Genomic DNA, 27,098 nt, shown 5'->3' with positions numbered 1-27,098 from the left:
AAATGACAAGAAATAGACTTTTTTAAAAATTTTTACCCTAGTGACAGTGTGGGGTAACTACAGTGGAATCCCCCCCCCCTCCCCCCCCCCCCCCCCCAGTTTGGGGTTTTGTTTTGTTTTGATTTTTAATTTCATGATTCAGATGAGGACGCTCATATTTCCCACAGTGTTTCAGCTACTGTGTCTGGCTTATTTCAGCAGCACAGTATCCTCAGGCTGTTTCTGACTTGGTGTGTGGGACTACCTATCTGGAATAATCATTGGATGTTTTTAGTGCAACAACAAAATAAAATTTAAACACTAAAAGGTGCCATTGATGTGCTGGCAGAGTATGAGGTACAGAACATCACATAAGTGTGGAAGGGGTCAAGCCAAGCATGGTGGACCACATTTGTGAACTACTTTTAGGGGTTAATATTAGTTTCTTAGTGAACCCTGATAATGTCAAATGGAAATGCAGATTTATTTTGCTCAGTTTATTTGGGAGGGGTTAATCTTTATGTGTATGAGTATTTTCCCTACAGGTACGTATGTAATCCGTGTATGTCCTGATGCCCAGGAAGGTCAAAAGAAGGCATCAGATAGAATTATGGATGGTTATCAGCTGCCAAATAATTGCTGAGTGTTCTCTCATGTTCCCAGGGTTAGATTTTAAATGAAAAACCAGAACTCTCAGTGATTATGATGTGTGTTAAATATGGCAATATCAGTTAATAGCCTGGGCTTGCAGAATTGCTCGGCATGTCACCTTGAGTGGTGACTACACAGTCTCAACCTGCACATAAATAGCCTTGGTGCCTGCTGTTCTTTTTCATCCACTATAAACTGGGTCTGGAGAGATAGCTCAGCAGTTAAGAGTACTCTCTGTGCTTATTAGAGGACCCAAGTTCACTAACTAGCACCCATAAGGCAACTGACAACTTGCTTGTAGCTCCTGTTCCAGGGAATCTAATGGCTACTACTGGCTCTCAGCTGTGTCCTCTGTCTCACTCAAGCTGCTCCCTAGAGAGAGCTCTTCCAAGTGTTGGCTGTCTTCATCTACAGCGTTGGAGCACAGGCAACATTGCTGGGCCAGCATGATGAAGCTGGAGTGGGTGACTGGTAGTCAGTTGGCTGAATGGCAGCAGTTCTTTGTGGGTGGGAGTTGAACACATGGCCTGTTTTTTGTTTGTTTGTTTTAAAGCAGGGAAGCCCTGTGTCCTGAAGCTTGCTCTGTAGACTAGATTGCTCTTGAACTCAGGATCCACCTGCCTGGATCAAAGACCTGTGCCTGCATTTTAAAAGTAAAATTACCTACCACTTTTTATACTTTGAATGTCTGATTGGCTTTGTATCAGGTGGGCCACTAGCCTTCCTTTCAAAAGCTCAGAGAAACAGCAGGTGGATTACTTCTGAGCAGTTATTTCCAAGGGTTTGGGCTCATTGAGAAACCAGCTTTTAAATACATGGCTTATACTCAGCTTGTTCCTGGTGTCCTGAACACTTAGTAGACAGTGTGAAAAGTACCCTGGGGCAGCACTGTGGGATGGTCAGCCCCCAGAGTTCTCCTTATCTCTTCAAAAGGTTTTGTTCTTGGGAAAAATTTTTAAGGTTTGCCTTTGGGCATACTTTCTGCCTAGAAGACTAAATAACCCTGAAATGCCCCAGAGAGAGGAGATTAGACCAGGCCAGGCTGTAAGGTTGTTTTGTTTTGTTTTGTTTTGTTTTGAGGCAGGGTTTCTCTGTGTAGTCCTGGCTGTCCTGGAACTCACTCTGTAGACCATGCTTCCCTCGAACTCACAGATATCCACTTGTCTCTGCCTCCTGAGTGCCTGCACCAGGCACCTTGTAGGTTTTTCCTTTGCTGTTTCCAGGGGTGCTAAATGTTCAAGTTGCTAACAGTGTCTTTACCTACTCTATTCTGAAGATCTTCTGAAGTTGCTGAAGATGTGGCCTTGGATGGCACCATGCCTACTGGCCATGCCTGGGACATAGGAGAGGGAAGTTTGCAGGGCTGGATGAAATGTCTGGGTTACTAGGGAAGCCTAGAGACACCTTCCAAGTCCCCTTTTCTTTGAAGAATCAGAGACACCTTACAATGCATTCTAATGGAGGCTCTTGGAGTCTTTTCTCAGATTTCTGTTTGCACATGAATTCATTCAATCTTTCTTGTGCTTGTCACTCTCAAGGAGTTTGCTGCGCTCACGAAGGAACTCAATGTGTGCAGGGAGCAGCTTCTGGAGAGAGAGGAAGAAATCGCCGAGCTGAAGGCAGAGAGGAACAACACTAGGGTCAGTCACTTATGCCCTTCCCACTCTGTCAAGGGGTCATCAACCCATTTTTAATTCAGCCTAGGGGGCTCTTTGCTCGTGCTGTGTTGACTTTATATTCCCTTGCTGTGGGTGAATATAGTGCTTATCTATGAGGCGAGCACTTTACCGCCTGTTGGGCTCTGTTGCAGCTGCTGTTGGAGCACCTAGAGTGCCTTGTCTCCAGGCATGAGCGCTCTCTCCGAATGACAGTGGTGAAGAGGCAGGCACAGTCACCTGCAGGCGTGTCCAGTGAGGTGGAGGTGCTGAAAGCCCTGAAGTCACTGTTTGAACACCACAAAGCCTTGGATGAGAAGGTACCATCACCACACGACACCTGTATGCCCTGTCAGGGGGCTGCATGGTACTGTGATCATGCTTGTAGCTTCTGGAGCTTCTATGTAAAGCTTTTCTCTGTTAGAAGGTACTGGCCCATGAGCTGATAAGCATCTTTGACTCGAATGTCTTAACATTTTTATATCAATGTGCTAATAAGAGTTTGGGTCTAGTATGATTCCTAAAGCCTATAACCCTAGCCCTTGAGAGGTAAGGAGGCTTGCTGAGAGGTTGAAGCCTGCTTGGCTACATAGATTAGTAGTAGGCCAGCCTGGGCTATGTGGCAAGTTTATATCTTAACTTTTTCCTCCCCTCCTGAAAAAGAAAATAATTAGTGGTCTGACTTATTTAGGAACAAGATTTTGTCAAATTAAAAACATACACACCTGTAATCCCTGCACTTAGGAGACTGGGGCAGCAGGGTTCCCAGGTTCCAGTCAGCCTGGCTCAGAAGTGGCGGCAGAGTTGCAGTCTGCTGTATTCTGCTAATGCTGTGTTGCCTTGGGCATACAGCAGGAATCCAAGTGCACACTCAGCCCTTCACTTGCAGGTACGAGAGCGACTACGAGTGGCTCTGGAGAGGTGCAGCTTGTTAGAAGAGGAGCTGGGTGCCACCCACAAAGAGGTAAGCTTGGGTTCTGTCATGGGATTGGAACTCAAGGGGTTGATTCTTGTTACTTAACTTTACAAGTATAAGACAGTAATAGACACTGCAAGTTACTTCTTTTCCTAGGTGTAGATCAACCTTCTGGGGTCACTGGATTCTGTCTCAGCCCTCAGCGTCTGTCTCCCAAGTATCTCTCTCTCTGTAGATGACAAATGGTTTCTAGAGCTCTGCCCAGAGTCTTTGACTGCACAACTGTTAGAGCCGCTTGTCTCCCAAAGCCACTGGCCACCTTTGCTCATTTCTCTTACATAAAGATCTCATGCTAGTAAGTTCAATTTTTCTTTTGTAGCTAATGATTCTTAAAGAACAGAATAATCAGAAGAAAACACTAACAGATGGACTGCTTGATGGAAACCACGAACAGGAAAGTGCACCAAGCACCAATGGCAAGGCAAGTCCTTGGCTTTTTTTCCTGTGTGGTCTCTGGTTTTGTTTTGCCATGTGGGGCTGTTGGGGAATAGTGGCAAGGTGTGTGTCTACTGAGGAGCACACAGGTTCCTCCCTCTGAAGGTCTGTGCTTCCTGGGTGGTGTGCCCAATGGTGCCATAGGGCTGTGCTTTTCAGAGATCTTCTGATGGCTCCTTGAGTCATGAGGATCTTGCCAAAGTGCTGGAGCTGCAGGAAGTCATAGACAGGCAGGCGAGAGAGCAGAGCCAGATGAAGGAGCGCCTGGCCTCCCTGTCCAGTCATGCAGCAGAGCTGGAAGAGGATCTGGACACAGCTAGAAAAGACCTCATCAAGTCTGAAGAGATGAATACGAAACTGCAGCGAGAAGTCCGTGAAGTGAGTGTGGGGTGCGCCTGGCTTCCTGCTCCCTCTATCTTTTGCTCTCATAGTCTGGAACCTTTGGCATATACACCAGGCACCCTCTCTCCTGCACCCTTCACATGAGGATCACATGCTTCCATGGCTGCTGTAGTGCACTCTTTCTTGTGTTCAGTTTCTTCTCACTTGCTCACAGAGCCCACAGACATGATGTCAGTTGTGCTTTTGTAGGGGCAAGAAGAGGTGGGCCAGCTGTCCTCTGTCATTTGTATGCTGAGTACTGAGGTTGTTCACTCTGCCCATCAGGGTCTCTATGGAAATGTTTGTTTATATATACACCTCATAACCAGTTTTCCTTGGTAAATTACAAGACCCTCTTTGATCATTAGAAAAGAAATGAGAGCTGCATGCTTTCTTGTAAGCTCTTTCTGTTCCATCTGAACCTGTCTTTTGTTATCCCAGGAGGCCCCACCTTATAGCATGTGAGACCAGGGAGCTTTAGTTTTGGAGATAAATGTGATTTATTGTAAGAATTCAGGTCAAAGGAAACACTGTATGAATTAGAGAATCAACTAGGTTGTGCTGTTCTTGGGCCACAGGGAATTATTTCTGTGGTAGAGAGTTGAGATGTTCTTTTAAGACTTGCCTCTTTAAGAAATATAGTAAGGGGATTAGAGGGATGGTTTAGTGGTTAAAAGCAATGGCTGCTCATCCAGATAGATAACTTGGGTCTAATTCCCAGCACCCACATGGCAGTTCACAACTATCTGTAATTTAATTACAGTTCCAGGGGATCTGATACCCTTACACAGACATACATACAGGTAAAACATTATTTCAATGCACATGCAATAAGATTTATTTATATATATAGCCAACAATCAGTTAGGAAATAAGGAAGAAGCTAAAAACTGAATTGGGGAATAGAAGACAGATACCAACTATGCCAAAAGTCAAGTCCTGGGCTCAGGGTTTGGGGTTTGTAGCTTTGGCCTTGCTGATTTCTGTCTCTTTGTCAACATGCTTGAGGTTTGTGAGTCTGTCCAGCTCTTACCTGAGAAAATGAAGCAGTTCTACCCACAGTGCTCTATAAGCCTGGTTGTTGCTTGGGCAGACACAGGCTACACCTTCACTGCAGATGCCTTCAGATTCATGGATGCTTGAAGTGTTGTATGGGGCGTTTTATTAGTATTGTGTAGTCAAGTACATGCTTGGTGACACGAGCAGATTAACCAGACAAAGCTGCTGATCATGTGGGTGAATATGCTTCAAGTGTGTCCATTTTCACTCTGGTTGTAAAAGCAGTTTACATTGGGGGAGCAGCAGTTTCATGCTTGAGATGTTTGGTGTCTCTCTGTTTCCTGAGTGTTCTGATGAGTTCGCGTTTATCATCCCTGTCTCCCTCTGGAATCTCCAACACAGGCAATGGCCCAGAAGGAGGATATGGAAGAGAGAATCACCACCCTTGAGAAACGCTACCTCGCCGCACAGCGTGAAGCCACGTCTGTGCATGACCTCAATGACAAACTTGAAAATGAAATTGCAAATAAAGACTCCATGCACCGACAGGTACTGGGGTCTGTGGGCCCCTTTCTAGTTTTAATTATTTGTGAAGCCGAAGACCTTTCCTTTGTAAATTGCATGTTGGAAATCAAGTACTTACGTCATTTTTCTTGTGACTTACTTCTTAGCAGTTTATAGAACCTTGATTCTTCTGTTCCTTTTTTTTTTTTTTTTTGGTATGAGCGTTAATGTGTGCCTGTGCCTGTATGTGTTGGTGTATGCTTGCACATTTGCACCTGTAGGTGTAGGTGTGTGCATGTGGCAGTCAGAGGTCAAAGTCAGGGGTCTTTTTTCTATTGCTCTCTGCCCTATTTTATTTTATTTTATTTTCAGATGTATTTTTAAGATTTTTTTAAAAATATATTTTTAAGATTTTTAAAAATTTTTTTTATCTTTAATCTTGTATATTTTATATGGGTACGTCTTTGTGTGAGTGCAGGTGCCTTTGGAATTCAGAAGAATGTATAGTATCCCCCGGAGCTGGAGTTAGTTACATACAGGTGGTTGTAAACCCACAAAGACAGGGTCTCTTGCTGAATGTTGAGCTCACACGTTGTCTACACTGGCAGGGCAGTGAGTGCCAAGGTTCCTGCTGGGTCTGCCTCCACAGCGCTCGGGCTAAAAGCATGTGCTGCTGCACCCAGCCCTTTTAAAAAAATGTCAGTACTAGGGACTGAACACGGGTTCTCATGCTTGCACAGTAGGCACTCTGCCCGCAGAACTGTCTCCCCTTTGTTCTGTTTCATTGGAAGCCAATTGCTTCTTTTCAGTCTTTCACTAACTAAGCAGTAAGAACTTGCTGGCAGTGCTGAACTGTGCACTCAACAGCAGCACTAGAAGTCAGAGGTGATAGGAGCCAGCCATCACCCTCTTTCTTGTGTGCTCTCAGGTTATTGAACTAACCAAAAAAAACCTAGTCAGGCTGCTTGAAAGGATTTATTAAGGGCAAAGGGCATTGCTTGACCAAAAATAAATTAGGCAGTTGTGAAAATTGCTGCCATGAAGCAGTGCTTAGAATCAGGAACTAGGGTGAGGCCTAATGTTTGTTGTGTTCACACAGGGCAAGGGGACCGTGTCCACAGACAGTAGCCCCCGTGGTCTCACTCCCCACATGCACAGGTTCTTTCCTGCTTTACTTAGATTTTCTGCAGTAGATTTCTTATCCAAGTATTTTTATAACAGTTTGCCACAGGCTGGGCTTTCAGGCAGCACTCTGGGTGGACAGTGACTCATTCTCTGTAGAATGAGCAACTCACAAGAGTAACTAGTTTTTCTTTATGTATAGGAATTTATATTTGTTTTGTTTTCTTTGTTTGTTTAAGAAGATAAAGCCTTGAAGCCATAAGGTGCTTTGTCAGGTGTCTAAAGCAGCAGCCTGAACTCCTGGTTGTGCCCTTTCTAGACAGAAGACAAGAACCGCCAATTACAAGAGCGTCTGGAGTTGGCCGAGCAGAAGCTGCAGCAGACCCTGCGCAAAGCTGAGACGCTGCCAGAGGTGGAGGCTGAGCTGGCCCAGAGGGTGGCTGCACTCTCCAAGGTGCGCCTGGGCCATGTGGGCTCATAGGCAGGCTTGATGTTTTTGTCAGTGTGCTTGCATCCATGGATGATGGGAGTGCGGTTTCTGTGTAGCTCAAGACCTTTGTTCCCCACCAACCACCAATCAGGGTTCCCAAAACCCTGTCAGGTGAATGCTGCTATCCTTGGTGTCGGGGTCCAAGAGTTACAGCTGCTTGGATTATTTCTCTCACCAACTTGAAGAAAGGTTGTCGCTTTTCTCAGATCTCTCAGAAAGATGACATTAGTCTTTCAAGATAGTCACACAGTTTTTAAGTAATTTCATTCTTTTTGTTTGTTTGTTTTTTGTTTTTTGAGACAGGGTTTCTCTGTATAGCCTTAGCTGTCCTGGAACTCACTTTGTAGACCAGGCTGGCCTTGACCTCAGAAATCCACCTGTCTCTGCCTCCCAAGTGCTAGGATTAAAGGCGTGCGCCACCGCTGCCTGGCTAAGTAATTTCATTCTTTTGAAATTACTTTAAAAGGTTTATTTGCTTGTTGAAATGAAGTCTCACTATAGCCCAGTCTGGCCCTAAACTCCTCCCTCTAGTGACCCTCCTTCCTTAGCCAGTGAATAGCTGGAACTTGAGGTACATACTACAATGCTTAAAATTGTGTTTCTAACGTACTGCTTCTGTTTACCACCACTGCTGTTAAGGTGTATATTCCCCGGTCCTCACCATCCAGAGCGGGGTAGGCAGGAATCAGGAACTTCCAGAGTGATGACTGGGTTCACTGTTTTAGAGGCACAACAGCATGAACAGAGGCTGTGGATGTATCCCTGACAGGAGTCCTAGCCCCCAGACTTGGTCTTAGTTGCTGAGGAGGGATGGGAGAGGGACCCAGATGAAGACAGCATCCTGTTGGTGAGTGTGGGCCCTGTCCCCACTCCTGGATCTAGCTCTGGACGCCTTGTCCTTGTCAGCTGTAACAGTACCTTGGTCCTCCCCTCTGTAGTCCCCTCCTAAAGTCTCGGTTTCTTTTCTCCCTGCTGTCCTTCTTGTCCTGTTGCTTTATAGTCTGGTCCTTTGTCTTCTGGGAATTCAGCTGCTAAGGAAGCAAAACTGTTGGAGCTTACTTCCAAGCTTAGGAAGGTAGAATTGTGTCCTGTGCTTGTGCTTGCTGCTTCCTGCTCTCCATGCTGACCACCAGAGGCACTCAGCGAATGGGATGGGTTGTCCAAGGCAGGGCAGGGTGGGGGACACAGAAAGGCAGTCACTAGCACCCACGATGCTTCAGGTCAGCACGAATGGATTGGTCACTGCACAGTGTACACATTGAAGCCACCGAGGAGGTGCTGATGGATATGAGGAAGTGTTGTCCTTTTGCCAGGGTTGACATGGTCCACAAAGCATGTGGTGCTTGCTGCTGTTACAGTAGTTTGTAGCCAGTGTGCATGGAAATGAGCAGAGGATCAGCTTGTGTTATCTTTACCGGCAGGCTGAGGAGAGACATGGCAATATCGAAGAGAGGTTGCGGCAGATGGAGGCACAGCTGGAGGAGAAAAATCAGGAGCTGCAGCGGGTACGTATGGGGCTGAGGCTGGCTTTAATAGGTGGGACAGGCAGAGGCATCCAGACACAGGACAAGAGGCAGTCCTGGACCCTACCTGCCAAGGCATACTGTGGAGGGAGGAAGCATGGGTGTGTGACTGTGGAACCCTTGCACAGCACAGCAGCCAGTGTTTTCCATCTGTTTAAAGCTGCAGAGAACTAGGAGTACTGGGAAGTGATGATTTTAAGCTCCTATATTAGGTCTTAAGGAACATAGGCTTAGGCACATTGTCAGAGAACCTGTGAGGCTCAGTGTTACAGAACCCTGAGCAGACTGTCATATCACACTTGAACTTTCAGCTGTTTGGCTTTGAGAGTGTCCAGTTTGAAAAGAAACAAGCACACTTTTCAAAGAAAGGCTGTCAGGTGCCTTCCTGGGAAGCCTCTTCCCATGGGGCAGTCAGGCATACTCAGAGAGCCTTGGAAGGTGCTACTACGCATAATTCTCCATACAGGGTTGTTGGGCCTGGTGTAGCCTTCCTTGGAAATTAAGTCCTGTCTAGGTGTCGAGAACTGAGTGAGGTCGTCTTGAGTGTGTGTTGAACAGGCACAGCTCTAACCTTGTGTTAGCCCATTGCAGAGTTACTACATTGTCATTTGTAGTTTTGACTATAGGCAGAGATGGCCTGCAACTCTACTGATTAAAAATCAGCTTGTTCAGCCTTCACTTTGTAAATTTAATTTTTTCCCCCTTAAACCTAGACCCAAGCTTTTATTTACACCCAGAGAAATTCCTGGGTCAATATGCAGATAGACTGATCCCTCAAATTTCTTCTCTCTTCTCATGGAGCTCTGCTAAGTACACTTGAGAGCTAGAGACTACTGACACTCTTGAGACAGTTGTAGGTTTTGGTTTAGCAAAGGCAGTAGCAAAGGTCTAGGATTATCCCGAGTGTTTCATTCCCAGAGGTAGGTGCCACTTGAAAGCCCCTTGGGGATGAGAAGATGGGAGCACAGCCTCTGATGACCATTGGTCCAGTGCTTCTGAAGGGCTGGATGTGAGCCTGAATTTGGAAGCTTTCCCCTTCTGTTTTAGGCAAGGCAGAGAGAAAAGATGAACGAGGAACATAATAAGCGCCTGTCTGACACTGTGGATAAGCTGCTCTCAGAATCCAATGAGAGGCTACAGCTGCATCTGAAGGAGAGAATGGCGGCGCTGGAGGACAAGGTGATCAGATGAGCCGCTGTGCTCCCTGGGAGACTCGCTCGGGACACGCTCTCCTGCAGACAGGGAGGACATTAGCTTGCCATCTAGTGGTTCTTCCCGTTTGAGTGCTGTTTGTGTGTCTATCCCCTCCTTAATTTATTTGATGTGTACTGGTATTTTGCCTGAATGTATGTCTATGTACTCATGCCTGGTGCCCAAGGAGGTCAGAAGAGGGCCTTGGATCCCTTGGGACTGGAGTTACAGTTAGCTGTTATGTGGTGCTAGAAATCAAGCCAGGGCCCCTAGAAGAATAAGAATAACCTTAACCAGTGTTGAGGACCAGTCTTGACCTGTAGGATGGAGAAGGCCTGTGGCTTCCACAGAGGTCAGGAAATAAAATACATCTGGCTTTTAGTGCTGGTGCAGTCATATCCTTTTGTGCTCATCATACCTCACAAGCAGTTATAGTCAGCTCATGTGTGAATGGTGGCCTTTGTTCTAGTACCATTCTACTTAAGCTGGGTGTGGGGCTGCCCACCCTGATCCCTGTACTCAGGCTAAGGCAAGACTCTTGAGTTTGGGGTCATCCTGGACTACCTAGTGTCTTAGGGTTGCCAACCCTGTGATGAAACAGTGATTTGGCTTGTGCTTTCATATCAGTGTTCATCACTGCAGGAAATCAGGACAGAAACTTAAGTGAGGCAGGAGCTGATGCATGAGGGGCTGCTTACTGGCTTGCTCCTCATGGCTTGCTCAGTCTGCTTTGTTACAGAACCCAGTGCTACCAGCCCAGGAGTGGCCCCACCCACAATGAGCTGGGCCCTCTGGCTGGATCTTATAGTGAAATTCTTATCCCCCCCACCCCCACTTTTGTTTTTGTTTTTGTTTTGTTTGTTTTTTTGAGACAGGGTTTCTCTGTGTAGCCCTGGCTGTCCTGGAACTCTCTGTAGACCAGGCTGGCCTCAAACTCAGAATTCTGTCTCTGCCTCCCAAGTGCTGAGATTAAAGAGGTACGCCACCACTGCCTGGAGGGATATTCTCGATTGAGCTGCTTCTTCTCTGACAACAAGGATTTGAGCTGTGTCAAGTTGATACAAAGAAGCCAGCACAGTGAAACTTTGCCACACACACACACACACACACACACACACACACACACCCGCCTTTTTGAAGTGGGCTCTAGCTGACTTAGCCCACAGGCCCCTTATACTAGAGCTTAGCTTTGCCAAACCTCATCCTTACCTGTACTTTGATTGAGAGTCAATTTCCATTTCCTTACACATGCTGTGCTTCAAGAGCATGGCAGAACAGAAGGGATCTAATCGGCTCCAGGGTAGGTACTCCCAGGTTTCAGCAGTTGCCTTTGCTTCTCTTGATTTGGAAGAAGGCTAAGCCTGGCTTTTATGATTTGCCTCATGGAAGGCCCCAGATAACTCACTGAGGTTTAGGGTCTCCACAGAGAGGCCCTGGTGGGCATCACTTAGGCTCAGATTTCAGATGGCCTGCCCCAGCTGTACTGTTCTCTCAAGATGTAGCTTAGAGATATCCTGAGGGCAGTACTTGCATGGGGTTGTGCTGGTGGAAACACATGAATATTTGTGAGAGGATGGGAGGGTGCCCTTAGAGACCATGCAGAATAGTTACTCTGACCTCCTCACCCAAGCGTTACCTTTGGCTATGGATAAGTTTTTAAAGTTTTTTTTCCTTCTAGATAGTTCTAATAATAGCTTAGACACAATAGCCTTAGTCTAATAATAGTCTTGAACTGATCCTTTTGCCTGAGTTTCAAGAGTCCTGGTGTGTGGTAATGTGGGGCCTGGCTTTGGATAGGAATGTGTTGTCTTAAACTTTACATGTGAAACTTAACTTTATGTTTCCTAAGTGGCCAGTGAATACTCAAATCTAAAAGTCACTGTAGACCACTTACAAGAAGTTATGAAAACAAATCTGAAGGTCAAGTACGATGGCTCATACTTGTCATCTCAGATGCTAAGACAGGAGGATTGCTGCAGGTCACAGGCTGCTCTGGTCTACAGAACAAGACTGTCTTAAACAAACAAACAAACAAACAAACAAACAGAAAAACAAACCTAAAAAGCTAAGCAGCATCAGCAAAAGCCCTTGCACCATGAGCATGGCACTGAGTGTGGCAGGCCTGCTGTAGGAAGACACAGGTTGTACATACAGGGACAGACACAGCAGCATCTGACCTCATTCGTGCTTGGTATTGGTTGACTGGGCTGTGGCCCTCCCTGCTTTTGGTGCCTTCCATGACCAGGCCCTTCCTTCAGGGCTGCTCTCTAGTTTAAGCAAGTGTAGCCAATTTATTACATGGAACATTTTGAAGAACCAGCATTTTCTTTTTCAGAATTCTCTACTAAGGGACATTTTCTTTTTCAGAATTCTCTACTAAGGGAAGTTGAAAATGCAAAGAAGCAACTAGAAGAGACCCAGCATGATAAGGTACCTCACTCTCTGACTCAATGAGAATTCTAGGAAGAACTGAGTTATTACAGTGACCACAGGTGTTTGGAGGGAATTGAGACAACTTTCCTCATGGCTCTTCTAGTCCACACTGTGTGCAGCCCATTGGAGAGCATGCTGAATATGTTGTGCACATCTCTGCAACCCTAGGTCCTTGGGCGATTTGTTTGAGACTAAAAGCATGAGTCTCTTGTAAGAGACAGGGCCAGCTGGGATCTCTGTGTGGGTTGAGGTGGAAGACAATAAGGACTGGCAGCCTGTGGGCTAGGACAGGTGGGTCATTTATGCAGTTTTTACACCCTGGCCTTGCCCCCTTTTTAACTTGTTTATCACCAGGAGTACTGCTTTTCATTTACTAGGGCATCCATCGATTTGGAGACCCAAGTTCTGCTTACTCTAGGACTCAGGAAGTGTTCTCAGAATTGAAATGTACCTTATAGGGGCCGAGTCCATGTGAGAGAGTTGCCATGGAAGCTGTTTATTGTTTTCTAGGACCAACTTGTCGTGACTATTGAAGCCCTGAAGGCTGAACTGGAGCAGATGAGACTGAGAGGTCCTTCACTCCATCATGGGTATGGCGGTCACAGATGGACTAGGTTTCAGCTCTGTGGGTATGCAAGGGCTTGCTGCTGTCTCTGCGGGCAGCAAGTAGAGTTCCAGAAGGTGGAAAGAGGCCTCTTAGTATTTGGATGTGCTGACTGAGGTGCCCAGTGATGTGACAGGAGAGAGAACATAATTGGAGTGGAAGGACAGGCCTCATAGAAGAGTCCCACTGCAGGAGGGAGTGCCGTGGGCAGCTGCTCAGAGTTCATTTCATAGCTTCGGTGCTACATTTGGAACTATCTCATGGAAGGATTCAGCTCCTGACAAGGCCACATTGCTTAGTGCACAGCTCTAAAGCACTTTGTCTTTTAGAAGCAGTTCTCACTGGGTCTTAATTTTCTGGTTTTATTTCTTATGAGAGTTGATCTTCAGTAGAATTTACTGAGGTGACACCATTGGATAGCAAACAGATTTCCCTTGGAGCAGGCAAGGAGACTGGGAGGCCTGTGTTATACAGCTAGGCCTCCTGCAGCCTCTTCTTACCTGACCTACTTCACACCAGGAGATGATGTCCTTATAGATCTAGAAACCCTCAGTGCAAAGCCAGAGGGAGAGTCTCGAGAGGTGGGTCCCTGCACTGAAAGATATGACAAGGGCCATGGGACAGAGCAGTCATGGCCAAAGTGAAGGAGAGACTAATGGTATCACTGTGGCAGCAACAGACCTGCTGTTGGGAGCCAGTAAGCAGCTTGCTCTCTTGTTTAAAACTTGTGTGCAAACGAGTGCATGTACCCACAGAGGCAAGTCCACTTTTTTTTTTTTTTCTTTGAAATAAGGTCTCCTGTTGTAGCCCAGACCGGCCTCAAATTCATTATACTCCCACCTTTGACTTTTTTCTAAAAGGAGTTTTAGGTATGAAAGCAAGGAGGGGACTTAAGATGAAGGAAGCATGCTCACATTTGGCTAGCCTGCAGAGTGATAGGAGAGGAGGGCGACTGGTTCTGGGAGCCCTACTATCTTTTTACATGGCCTTGAGACATTGGGTGGATCAGAGGGGATCGGGCCTGTTTGCATAGGTGGGGCCTTGCCCCGGATAGGAGGAATTCAGACACTAAGCAGCTGGTGGGACCCCTGGCTAGTTTCATAGGACTTGACAGTGAAGTAAGTCACATTGTTGCAACCTGCCCCATGGAGTGGAGAGAGTTGGGAGGTAAGCTTGGAAATAACATGGGGAGTAGGAAGGGCTAGCAGCCCCCAGATCCCAGAGTCACCTGCACTTAACACGGAGTTGTGCTCAGCTCCTCAACTTACAACTCTGACTGAGATCATGCTGAGGCAGAGCAGGTTCCTGAGGAATAAGAGGTGAGGGAGTTGGGAGGGAAGTACGAGTTAAAAAGGAAACCATGAATCTCACATCTTAAAAACATGGAGAAGATGAGGGGGTCAGTGCTGCCAAGGGGATGAGTTGTGAAGTCCCACTGGTCCCCTGTGCAGCTTCAGGCGGGAGTTCCCTGAGTTATCTCTGTGTTCTCCTTGGCCTCTGAAGAAGTTCTGAAGTGAGGGCATCTACTTTCTTTCCCAGGAAGTTTTAGGGCAGTACTGAGAGGAGGGAGAATGAATGCTGAGCCTGAGCTCCTACTGCTCTGCTTTCTCCACATGTTGCCTATAGAAACAGCTAGTCGTCAGATCCACCTTGGTTGCTCAGCCCTGTCCCCTTTTCTAGAGTTTTCTTCAACCCAGGGTGTTGTCCTGTGCACCACTGTGTTAAACCCTAGCCTCAATTCCTTCCAGGAATGCTATGACCACCAGCTTGAACTTAGCACAGCAGAAAAGCCACAGGGCAGGTGATGGCAACAGTTGGCATCCTTGCATGACCTTCACCTGGAGAAGGTTCTCAGTGGGCCTCACATGGTCACACCCTCCTTCTCCCAGTGTAGTAGCTGGCTGGGTTTTCCTGGCCAGGATTGGGTAGTCAGGAGCTCTCAGACAGGTTCAGGAGGACTCCACAGAGACCTTTCCAACTTGATACTTTACCTTTCTTCTGATTACTACCTTTTCCCATGTTTCAGCCGACCCCATTTGGGCAGCGTCCCGGACTTCAGGTTCTCTGTGGCAGACGGGCATGTGGATGCTTACAGCACCAGTGCAGTGTTGCGGCGCCCCCAGAAGGGCCGGCTGGCAGCGCTGCGGGACGAGCCCTCCAAGGCAAGGCCTCCGCTTGCGGAACGTCACCTATTCCTCTTGGACAGACTCTCGGTCTCCTTCTTCCCCCATGTTCCTTTCCTTGGCTTTTCTGGCTAAGAGCTTGCTTTTAGGGTATGCTTGCTTTTTGGTTTTAGTTCTCTCTTTAAGAACAGAATTTTTGATAAGATATCCTTTAAGTTGATGCTAATTAATTAGTATGTACTTGAAATAGTAAATAAAAATATATTATGCCAGATGTGATGACATGGCACATATCTATAATCCTGGCATTCAAGAAGCTGAGGCAGGAGGATTGCCATGAGGTCAAGAGAAGTGCACAGCTACAGCAGTGAACAGTACAGTATGTACCTAGGTAGTGCTTTGTGGCCAGAACCATGAAGTTTCATGCTGACATCATGGCTACATGCAGTTCATGGGCCTCAGGTGTCAGAGGCAGCATAACTCAGGGACTCAGGTGCTTATAGATAGTGAAGTCTTAGTAGTGTGGATGGATGTAGTATCGACCAGAGGCCCTTGCTGATGGACCTGCATGGACTCCCCGAGCTCACATTTGAAGAAAGCCAGGAGGAAACCTAGGTCTGTTTCACTTCCTGGTCTGAAAAGATGTCAGGCATGTTTTCTCCATTACTGTGAGGCATGGTCTGTCCCCACATGGGAACCATAAGAGTTGTCCTCCACTTGGAGAGAGGAGTTTATTTTCATATTGCTAGAGTGTATGCCAAGGAAATGGGTACCATGGACACCTGAACTTTAGAGTAGCCAGGCTGTCACTGTGAGTGCTACAGGCTAGGAGAACAAGCCAGGAGGGGTGGGTCTGGGCTCATATGAGAAGACTGTCCAGGGAGGATAGTAGCCAAGCCGGTGCCAGCACCTGTGCCTGTGCATGCAGGCAGCATGGACAAGCAGGTGAATGAAGGGCAAGACAGTTGGTAATGGCAGGTTGGCACTGCCATGGAGCAGCTCTTCTGGAGGAAGGTGCTCTGCCCACTTTGAACCCTTGGAAGTGGAGAGAAAGGAACAGAGATAGATGGGCAGTTGTTGGAGAGGATTTGCTGGTGGGCAAAGAAGTGGGATGTTGGGTGGGAGGTTGGGGCAGGATAAGGTTTTGCAGTTTCTGTCTGTGTTTCAAGATGAGAGATGGGGGCCTGTATGCTTATCTCAGGATAAACCAGCTGAGAGAGGGTACCAAAGAGGATGTAGTGTTCTGGAGGAAAGATGAGAACATCTGGGAGGGGAGGAAAGGGGAAACATTAACCACCCAGTGGATTTAACACTGGCTGCTATGGGCAGTGATCACAACAGGGCTTTTCTCTGTACAACCCTTTCCCCTGGAAACTCCATCATGGGCCACTGGCTGTGTCCAGGTGCCTGCTTGCTTTCCTCCTCTGGCTTTTCTTGGTGCTTATCAATACCAGGCTTGGAAGCTCATACCCAGAGCATCATTCTATGGCAGTTGAGCACACCCCTTCAATGTGCTCTAGGCTTCCTGTTTAATTTGCACTAAAGCAGGAGACCTGAATATAGATGCTTAATGTTCTAGGCATTACTATCACAGGATGCGTGCTTGCTCTCTCACTTTGAGACAGGCTCAGCATGTGCCCAGTCTGGTCGCCAAATCTACACCCATCTCTGCATCTGCCTCCCAGGTGTTTTGATTACAAGTGTGCTCCAAAATGCCCAGCCTCCCTGTCTGTCAGGTGCCTCTTGTTTAGCAGCAGCTGCTCAGGCACATAGGTATCTTCCCAAAGCCTTGGCCTGAATTAAAACATTGACATTTCTGATAGCAGCCTTTCCTGCCCTTAGGGTACTTGCTGTCACTCTTGCCTGCTGAGACATAGTATTCTTGTTGGTAGGTGCAGACCCTCAATGAGCAGGACTGGGAACGGGCCCAACAAGCCAGCGTCTTGGCAAATGTGGCACAGGCATTTGAGAGTGATGTCGATGTGTCTGATGGTGAAGATGACCGAGATACACTGCTCAGCTCAGTTGATCTGCTGTCACCCAGTGGACAGGCTGATGCCCAGACACTGGCCATGATGCTTCAGGAACAGCTGGATGCTATCAACAAAGAGATCAGGTATATATCTGTGTATATACAGGGGACACAGGATAGGAAGGATCAGGGTTGGGTGGCGTATATCTGACATCCCAGCACTTGGAAGGTGGAAGCAGGAGGAAGCAGTATTTTAAGGCCAGCTTAGACTACAAGTGATTTTGAGGCCAGCTTGGCTACATAGAACTCTGTTTCAAAATAAGCAGCAAACAAGAAAGTAAAAGGTGGAAGAAGATGGGGATGAGACTGGAGTGGATGTTGTGGGGGTGTGAGGGTGGAAAGAAGGAGATTGGGAGGCAACCAGAGGAAACGGGGGTAGGGGTGTTATGATGAGGCCTAGGATGTTGTACACTTGAGAACCAAAGAGAAGATTCTTTCAGGAGTTTGCTTTCTTGGAAGAGTATTGCATACTTGGAATCAGCATCCCCTTTACAGCCTCCTACAGCAGAGCATTTAGGGTTCTAAGATAGCTTTTACCTTTGGCAGCCCACACCCCTCCCCCCTGCACCATACTGAGGGAGATGAAACTCTTCTGTCCCTCCATGCATAGAGAAGCAGGGCCTAAATCACTCCCTTGCTACTGAGAGCTGTTCCTTGATGGACAAACATAGGACATGCAGGATGCTGGTGTGTGAGTTGAGGGAGTGAGTGATGAGCATGCTGTGGACCAGAAGCAGTTGGGTTTTCTTCTGCCATTGGTGCTTAGCATACCTTCACCTGTGTTAAGTGAGAGCACAGGAGCATTGTAGCTCTCAGTGGAGGGAGGCAGTCTGACCAGTGTTCTGTGTTAGATGCAGGGTCTCCTGCTGTAGCCCAGATTGGTCTTGAAAGCACCTTTTTCTTGCTGTAGCCTCCAGCTGCTGGGCTTCCACACAGGACCCCCTGACCCCAGCTGGAGTTCGCTTGTTTTGTTTACACACACAGGGCTTCCTGGTGAAGTATGGCCTTGTTTGTATTTTAGGCTGATACAAGAAGAGAAGGAGAATACAGAGCAGCGGGCAGAGGAGATCGAGAGCAGAGTGGGCAGTGGAAGCTTGGACAATCTTGGTCGTTTTAGATCAATGAGCTCCATCCCTCCCTACCCTGCTTCCTCGCTTGCTGGCTCCTCTCCTCCAGGCAGTGGTCGGTCCACACCAAGAAGGGTCCCTCACAGTCCTGCCCGGGAGGTGGACAGGCTGGGTGTCATGACTCTGGTAAGTGGGGCCTTTTTTACTTCAGCCTGCTGGGGAAGGGTTACACATGGAAATCACATCTTCCTTCAAGAGGTTCCAGATTATAAATGCTGTAGGAGTAAAGACTGAGGCAGGTGATCTCTGTGCATTTGTGTCTAACCTGTTCTGTGTAGTGAGTTGGGTTAGCCGGGGTATATCATGAGAACCTGTCTTTTTTTTTTTCTTTTTTTTTTTTTTAAGTTAACTAGTATTTAGTTACTCAGTAATGTAAATTTGTAAATTAACATATAATAAGTTAATCATATAAATTATAATATAAAAAAGCATAATATACAAATATATATTGTATAGTTAACATAAAATACTTCAATGACCAGACCAGCACATTACCACTTAGTTTTGGGATGCTAGGCAGGGGTCTGATGCCAGCCAGAAGGGGCTGTGCTGCCTGTTTCCAGCAGGTAACTTTGGAGAGGCGTTGCATGTGGGAAGAGGTACAGAAAGCCTGGCATGGAGGCGAGGGATTGCTGCTTAGCCTGTGCCAGGCTTGGAATCCATCCCCAACACATTATTAAAAATGTGCAAAGGAGTCCCTTAGCCTTTCACAGGAGGGGTGTTTCTAAGCCCAGAGTCACAAGGGCCGCTCAGAAAACCCATGGGCTATGGTGCTGGAACAGATAAGCATCTTGACTGGTCCCACTTGACTGGGGCACTTTGTCCCAGAAATTCTGTGACCAGGTGTGCGGATCTCAGGACACCTAGTGACTGTTTGAGGGTATGTATGTGTGGTCCTGAGAGGGCACATATTGACCTCAGACGAGCCACCTGCTGTGCTGCACTTCTTGAGAGCCACCCGCTTGCCCTGCTGCACTTGTTTTGCTGCTGCTTTCATTTGCAGTGTCCACAGCACTGGCAGTGGCCATGTAATTAAATGGTGGAATCACATTAATGACATGTTCAATAGTATAGGCTGTTGTGTTTTGATGCACTGTGTAGTAAGTGTCATTAGTGTAGTGGGTAAGATGTCACCTTTCATGACATGGTCTTTGCTTTTATGCTCTTTCCAAGCACTTTTTAAGAATAGTTGTGTGTCTTCTTTCAACTTAGACCTGCTGGCTGTCAGTCTGCTTCCATATGATCCTGTCCCCAGATCCCTGTCTGTGTGCCTATCTAACACCATATGCTTCGACAGTCCTCCTCCAGCTCCTTCAGATGACTGGGCACCTAAGTGCACATCTGCTACAACATGCTGGAAGAATGGATTGTTGGGCTTTTTCATGATTTGTTCTCTGTTACTTTGTGTATCCTGCATGTGTCCACAGGCAGGAAGTGGTGTGTGGCCTGTGATTCTGTAGGGGAGTGTCCTGTATGCAGAGATGACAAACCTCGTGTGATACTGATGGAAGCTGTACACAGGCTTTTGGTTCTGGTGTCACATGACTCTCAGCTACCTGCTGCTGTCTTCAATAAACTTATCATCAGAAGCTGTGCATACTGTAAGATGTAAAGGCTCTCCCTGGTACCCCACTATTCCATACATTTTCTCACAGGGGAGCCTTTGCTCTTACTGCTTTAAACAATCAACATAGTTTTTCAACATAGTTTTGAAAAACTGTAAATAAAATTCTAGGTAGGGATTTTACATTAATGTCCAGTAGATGGTTAACTCATTTGTTTGACTTTATAACAGATAATGTAACAGCTCCTGGAGGAATTATTACATTCCAGTGTGTTTGTAACTAGCTACGGAGGCTGGCTCAGTGAAGTCCGCTAGATTTTAATGCATTCCTATGTTCAGACTCAGACTTAGCCAAGTAACAACTAGTGTTGCCTCCTGGGAAATCTGCATCATTTTTAACTGTCTTGAGAATGTTTATTTCCAGTGATGTTTCCTCTCAGTGTCCAATCTGTGTCTGTCCTTCTGGTCCTGCTTAGCAATTTGCCTCACTGGTCCTTGAGTCTTTTCCCCTATGTGTACAGTAAACCTGCTTTCTCTCTCCTTTCTTCACACGCATCTGTCAGCCTAGTGACTTAAGGAAGCACCGGAGACAGGTAAATCATTTGCTGACCTTACACACCCCGTGTCTCCTGAGTGATACGCTACTGTGATGTATAGAGAAGTAACTGACATCTCCCAGCATGTCATGATGGTGGTCATGTGGGAAGCCTGTTCCTGAAATACTGGGGCAGAAGCATCTGTATCTGATTGTTGCATGCTTGTCTGCTGTTCAGAATTGAGACTTAAGAGTTCCTGAGGCAGAGCTGCAGGGGTATGCTCTGGGGAAAGCTGGGGCTAGCCCACAGTGAGCTCATGCTCATGCCAGCCATGGGCCTAGTGTGGCCAAGGCTTTGTTTTTGTTTGTTTGTTTGTTTGTTTGTTTGTCTGTTTGTTGGTTTAACAATTTTGTTTCTTTGAGAGAAGGTCTTAATCCATGACCAACACTGTCCTGGAACTCACTGGGTGGCCTAGATCTGTCTTGAACTCATAGCAATCCTCTTTCCTCATCCTCCCAAGTGCTGGAACCATCATTGTCTTAAACTCTTGCATGCATCGCTGTGGGATCCAGGTCATCATATTTACCCCATTCATCAGTGTGAAAGCTGAAGTGTCTGCCTTATGGTCTTGGGCACAGGTCTGTCTGACGTCAAAAGTTGAGCTGGTGGCCACTTTACCCTTAGGCCTTTTGCCAGCTGCCCTGATTCCCTGACAATATCTAGAAGTTGGTATGAGTGCAGCATGCTGGGCAAAGTTGGGAAGAGCTGGCAGCAGCTCTTGGTGGTTGACCTAGACATGCTACCTCTGATCTTCCATGCTCCAGTCAAGGAGCCCTGCCCTGTCAACAAACTTTCTAAGCGGCTGCATAGTGGAGCAGTTGTGACTTCCATCCCCACCTGCAATGGCCCTGATGGTGCTGTGGTTTGTTGTCTTCTTGCCTTTTTTTCTTACTATGTGTCTGTGCTGTTCAAGCAGTGCCCATGCACAACAAGGAAGGGCACAAGTTCTAAGACAATCTGGGATACAAAGCAAGACCACCCCGTCTCTACCCCTTGTCCTCAACCAAAGAAACTATGCCACACAAGGTGGCTGCAGTGACACAACTCTCCAGTTGTCCCGCATGATGATCCTTTCAGCTCCACTGGCTTGTGTTAGTGAGGAAGCAGTGTGTGAGCCACACTCCACTCCAGAAGGTGACCTGGTCTGCAGAGCCAGGCTTGAATTAGATGCTGCTAGCTGATGTACCTTGCCTCTCCTTTAGTATCACTGGCAAGTGAAAGTCACTTCCCTACTTGGTATCATTGAAGAGTCCTAGTGCTACCCCTTCTTGAAAGAGCACAGAGGGACCCACTTGTGAGTCTCTGTCAGGATTTTAGGACCAGCTTGAGAGCTGTCGTGGGGTGAGGTTCTGCTCAGGAACATAACAGCGCACATTCCTATCATATGGATTTTCTGAGCTCTTGTTCTTTGCTTTTATTTTTAGCTGTTAACATTTCCTTCAAAGTTTCTAGCCATGGTAGCTTTAGAGAGAAGGTGATGGAATCCTGGCTTCCTGCATGCTTAGCATGTACTCTTCAGAGCCTGGCTCAGACCCATGGTGTCTGCTGCTGTTTTGAGATCATCTTAGACAGGGAAATGTAGAGTGTATCTGCTACTAGATAATGAGTGTCCTGAGCTGAGTCAGTCTGATGCTGAGCAGATGGGCTATAGTGGGACCGATGCCCCTTAGTGCCATTCCAGCAGTCAGCTGCCATTCCTCTTGGGCTTCATGAAACCAGATAGCACAGGTGGATCCATAGGACCCAAACTGGGTGCAGCTGTTCATGGCTGTGGATCCTCTGTACATACTCACAGCCATCTTAGTGACATATGCAAGATTATTCTATCTAAACCAGGGGTCTTAAACTGCATGTGTGCTTGCACAGATAGCCAGAATCCAAACACCCAGAAATGCAGCCATGCACATGGATGTGGCCCATGATCTCAAGTTGTTCTGTGTGTTCCCAAGCCCCAGACAGAAAGGTGCTGGCCACTTCCTCAGTGCTCCCTCGGAGTGACCTGAGGAAGCCTGTCAGAACTCTGGGTCAGTGACAGCTGATTGCCCTGTTGTGTTGCTTAGGATGAGGTTGATGACTTGGATCAGGTCGTGGCTGCCTTGCTGGGCATTGGCCCCTGATGTCCCCCAGAATACCCCAGGGAGGAGTTGTCAGTGTCCTGTGCCTGCCTGCTCAATACTTTCCCCAGGGAGATGGGCTGTGAATTACATTGCTTTATGCTATTTGGTTCCCTTCTGGACAGCAGTCCTCAGGATGGTATTAGCTAAAATGCAGCCTTTCAGCCAGACACAGTGCTGTCTCCTGTAACTCAGGCACTGGGGAAACTGAAGTGGTAGTGCTCTCACAAGGTCCCGTCTCAGAATAAAACTACAAACAAACAAACAATGTGTCTGTTGTTTTGTGCTAGCAGAAAGTGGCTCATAGATGTTTAAGTTGAAGTTTAGTACACTGTTCACTGTTCTTGCCCTTATCTTGCCCTCAGTTGCCAGCTTCCAGAGAAGAGGTACGAGACGACAAGACGACGATAAAATGTGAAACCTCTCCCCCCTCCTCCCCGAGGCCCCTGCGTTTAGACAGGATGCACAAGGGCGCGCTGCACACGGTCAGCCATGAGGACATCAGGGACCTGAGGAAGTAAGGAGCGGGGCTGAGGACAGCAGCTCCTGTGCGGAGCTGTGCTTGTCTGGGGTTTAAGAAAATTAACCATAGCTGGGCAGTGGTGGCACACGCCTTTAATCCCAGCACTTGGGAGGCAGAGGCAGGTGGATTTCTGAGTCGAGGCCAGCCTGGTCTACAGAGTGAGTTTCAGGACAACCAGGGCTACACAGAGAACCCTGTCTCAAAAAGAAACAAACGAATGAATATTAACCATAACTTGGAAAAATCGTAAAAGAGTTTCAGGTTATTAGTTGGAGTTACTGACATTGGCCCAGGTAGTTTCCAGTAGATGGTCCTGGTAAAGAGTAGTGCTCCAGGACCTCACAGCCTTGCTCACACGCAGGTGCCTGTGTGGTTCTGGATGATGCCACGCTACTGACAGCCCAGCTTCTCCTGTTCTCTGGCCTTCATGTGTCTCCAACTGCTGGGCAGTCCATGTTTTCCTCATCAGTTTATTAATGTTTCCTGTCAAAAAAATAGGAGCCTGACTAGTTGCTGAGATAGATAGTCATTGCATGGCCATTTGTAGAGTTTCTGTGCTGTCCCGAGTAGGGTTGGAGAGGGCATTTGAATGGTAGCTCTCACCCAGCTCTGTAGGTGGTAAATAAACATCGTTCTTGACTGGCAGTTAATTGTCCCAATGGGCATCTCCTTTCTGCTGCTCCCTCTCCTTCTGCCCTGCAAGCAACTCTGACTGAGTCTAGACCTCCTTTGTCAGCTAGTTGGAGGTCAGGCCTCTTAAGAGAGACGTCAAGTCCTAAAGAAGCTGGGGTTCCAGAACTAACCTTTGTTCTGAGCATCTTTGGCAGCCTGTGTCACTGCACAGCATTCTGTGAGAGATTTGATTGATGTATCTTAGAAACTTTGAGGAGTAGTTATTAAAAACGTAGAGTGTCTGACTGGGTGTTGTGACTCATGGCTATAAGCCTGATGATTTCAAGGCTAAGACAAGGTTGTCCTGAGTTCCAGGCTAGCCTAGGCTAGAGTGAAAGCCTGTCTCAAACAAAAACAACCTAGGAAAGTATTGCAGTGCCTGTGTTGTGATGCAGACTCCTGCATTGTGATACAGCTCCTGGTGAAAGTCCATTTTCTTTCCTTAAAGCTCCACAGGCTCCCAGGATGGTCCCGTGAGCAACCCTAGCAGCAGTAATAGTAGCCAGGACTCCCTCCACAAAGCCCCAAAGAAGAAGGGCATCAAATCCTCCATTGGCCGCTTGTTTGGGAAGAAGGAAAAGGGCCGGCCTGGTCCACTGGGCAAGGAGTCACCAGGGCAAGGTTGGTAGGTTTACAGTAAGCATTTTTAACAAGAGTGTGGGGTGCTCTTGGGTGCCTTCTGGGTCTGCCTGTCCCACACGTGCCACCATGCTACTGGACGATCTCGAGGGAATGTGGGCCCTCGTACAGAAACTACCCAAACAGCAATTGCTAGCAGTTCAGATATACCAGGTGTCTTGTCTTAAGCAGTTTTCTGGGCTGTTTGGTCAGAAATAGTTATTGGGTATTTAAGCTTAACTCTGCCTTTAGAGAGCAGATCTGAATTTAGCTCTGCTATGTTGATTCACTTTAGTCTGGGGCCTCTGCTTCCTTGTAGCTGGTGTTTCAGAGACAGAAAATTCATCTCAAGATGCCCTGGGACTCAGCAAACTGGGAGGACAAGCTGAGAAAAACCGTAAACTTCAGAAAAAGTAAGCTGCTCACTGTATCTCCACTGGAGGCAGTCTCCAGGGTGAATGGGGTTTAGGTTTCAAATTCTGGACGGAGCTGTGTGTGCGCACAGCCTTCTGAAGAAGTCACTCCATACAGGGCAGGGGAGGTGGGGACAGGAGGGTCCCTGAATCTTGCTGACCAGCAGTCTAACCAAATGGACAAGCTCCAAGTTCAATGAGAGCCCCTGACTCAGAAAGTGGTGTTGAGAATGAGAGAGGAAAATGCCTCTGCTTGTATCTGGAGTGTACCCACATACATGAATACACACACACACACACACATATACTCCCCCTTCCTACACGCACGCACACACACACACTCACATCACACACACCTCTGCATGTATCTGGAGTGTACCCACATACATGAATACACACACACACACACACATATACTCCCCCTTCCTACACGCACGCACACACACACACTCACATCACACACACCTCTGCATGTATCTGGAGTGTACCCACATACATGAATACACACACGCACTCACGCAACTACAACCTTTTTTAACTCACACTTCCTGAAGAAGAGAGCATTTATGACACATAGAAGGCATTTGCCTGGATTCCTGCCCCTGTGGAAGCGTCTTAGTGATCTGGCATGCTCCAGAACCCAGCTTTGGAGTCCGAATCCTACCCTGCTCAGGTCAGCTCTGTGGTTCTGGGGAATCATGTTCCCTGTGCCTCTTTTCATCTGTAAGATGAAAGTCACAGCAGCTCACTCTGGATAGTTGTTCTGAGTATTAAATGGGATGATAGATATCTTAAAAAGTGATAACTGTGCTGGGATATGGCTCAGCTGTAGAGTGCTAACCTAGAGTGCACAGAGTCATAGACCTTCACCAGCACTATAGAAACTGGGCACATGTCAAATCCCAGAGGTAGAGGCAGGAACATCAGAAGTTCAAGGTCATCTTCTGCTACATAGTGAGTGCAAGGGCAGCCTGAGATACATTTATTTGAGATACCCAGTCTCAAATAATAAGCTCTGCAAATAATCCTAAACAACTGAGCTATAGAGGCAGCCACAGTTACTGTTTGGGTCCATATGAATGGCCTCCTGTGTTTTCTGGTAGATTGTGATCTTTTATCACAGACATACTTAAGAATTTGGAACCAGGGGCTGGAGAGATGGCTTAGTGGTTAAGGGCACTGGCTGCTCTTCCAGAGGTCCTGAGTTCAATTCCTGGCAACCACATGGTGCCTCATAACCATCTGTAATGTGATCTGATGCCCTCTTCTGGTGGGCAGGTGTGCATATAGATAGAGCACACATACACATAAAATAAAAAGTAAATCTTAAAATGTAACCTATTAAATACCAATTCTGTACTAAGTCTTCAAAGACTGGAGATGTCATTCAGGGTAAAACAAGCATATAGTGTATAAGACCCTGGGTTTGCAAAGAGGAAAAAAAAAAACAGCAAAGTAAATCTCTGTGCTGATGAGAAGAACAACTGTTTGACTCCAGAGAATGACTGTCTGGAAGCTTGCTACATTCAGAACCAGTGAGGGAGGCAGGCAGATAGGATGAAACAGTGTATCAAAGAACAGGCAGAGGGTATAGACCAGAATTGGCAGCTGAACTCAGAGGGAAAAGGAGGCCTTGAGCCTGGATTGACTGGGTGGCTCTGCAGAGGGTCCTGAGTGCTCTAGAGACAGTGCACTGCACCTGGGGTGGTGCTGACCTTGCTGTTGAGACTGCCAGTCATGAACTCTGCCTGTCAGTGTCCTAGGTAAGAACCAGGCTCCACTGGCAGTGCTGTGGGCTCCCTAACCTTTGGGATTCTGCAAATGGAAATTTTTAGGAACTTCTTACCATCCAAATTTGATCTGGAATATTGCTGTCTTGGAACTGAGTAAAATGTTTTGATACACCTTGGGAGTTGCCTTTTGGCAGTATGAAACTTGGTATTAAAACAGCCTTTTGCCTCTTGGAACAGCATTGGGAAACTTCTGTGCCCCCAGATTTCACTGATGTGTTCCATTTCACATCACACACCATAATGAAAACAGCAAGGCTGTGTATGGCCTGGCAGCTGTGTCAACACATTCTTCTCCCTCTAGAGGTTTTATATTCCATTTGAGAGAACACAGTCTAAATTTTCCCAACATATCAGTTTGCTTGTGATTCCAAATGTGAGCATAGGGTGAGGAAGGGCAGGTGTGTGATCTGACTTGAGTGTGTATTAATATATGTTATGAGTGTGTGCTTGAACTTTCAAACTCGTTTCTCAGGAATGCTTCCTGTGGCCACCCTCCAACTTGAGGATCTCTTCTCCAGCTGAGTGGATCAGACATTTGAGAACTGGCAAGGGCCTGGCAAATTTGCTTAGTAAATTTGTC

General features: G+C 47.0%; 1 protein-coding gene across 12 annotated transcripts in view; it reads left to right on the top strand.

Moving 5' to 3' along the window:
* Positions 1 to 27,098, top strand: part of Ppfia1 (PTPRF interacting protein alpha 1) — an 87,813-nt gene that overhangs the window by 41,212 nt on the left and 19,503 nt on the right. For 6 of the 12 annotated variants that reach the window (XM_029479209.1, XM_029479211.1, XM_029479208.1 and 3 more), the window contains exons 3-21: positions 2,169 to 2,270; positions 2,441 to 2,605; positions 3,175 to 3,249; positions 3,581 to 3,682; positions 3,856 to 4,074; positions 5,479 to 5,625; positions 7,022 to 7,156; positions 8,193 to 8,267; positions 8,614 to 8,697; positions 9,763 to 9,894; positions 12,274 to 12,336; positions 12,850 to 12,929; positions 14,970 to 15,105; positions 16,959 to 17,182; positions 18,120 to 18,351; positions 20,353 to 20,382; positions 22,865 to 23,016; positions 24,143 to 24,315; positions 24,632 to 24,725. In XM_029479209.1, coding sequence (XP_029335069.1) covers positions 2,169 to 2,270; positions 2,441 to 2,605; positions 3,175 to 3,249; positions 3,581 to 3,682; positions 3,856 to 4,074; positions 5,479 to 5,625; positions 7,022 to 7,156; positions 8,193 to 8,267; positions 8,614 to 8,697; positions 9,763 to 9,894; positions 12,274 to 12,336; positions 12,850 to 12,929; positions 14,970 to 15,105; positions 16,959 to 17,182; positions 18,120 to 18,351; positions 20,353 to 20,382; positions 22,865 to 23,016; positions 24,143 to 24,315; positions 24,632 to 24,725 — 2,420 coding nt within the window. The remainder of the gene's footprint in view (positions 1 to 2,168; positions 2,271 to 2,440; positions 2,606 to 3,174; positions 3,250 to 3,580; positions 3,683 to 3,855; positions 4,075 to 5,478; positions 5,626 to 7,021; positions 7,157 to 8,192; positions 8,268 to 8,613; positions 8,698 to 9,762; positions 9,895 to 12,273; positions 12,337 to 12,849; positions 12,930 to 14,969; positions 15,106 to 16,958; positions 17,183 to 18,119; positions 18,352 to 20,352; positions 20,383 to 22,864; positions 23,017 to 24,142; positions 24,316 to 24,631; positions 24,726 to 27,098) is intronic. The other 6 variants (XM_029479214.1, XM_029479213.1, XM_029479210.1 and 3 more) reach the window with 3 other exon arrangements.

The sequence above is a fragment of the Mus caroli genome, chromosome 7, assembly GCF_900094665.2.
Source record: "Mus caroli chromosome 7, CAROLI_EIJ_v1.1, whole genome shotgun sequence".
NCBI classification, from domain to species: Eukaryota; Metazoa; Chordata; class Mammalia; order Rodentia; family Muridae; genus Mus; species Mus caroli.
The sequence above is the reverse complement of the archived record's forward strand: the minus strand, read 5'-3'. Positions and strand labels throughout refer to the sequence as shown.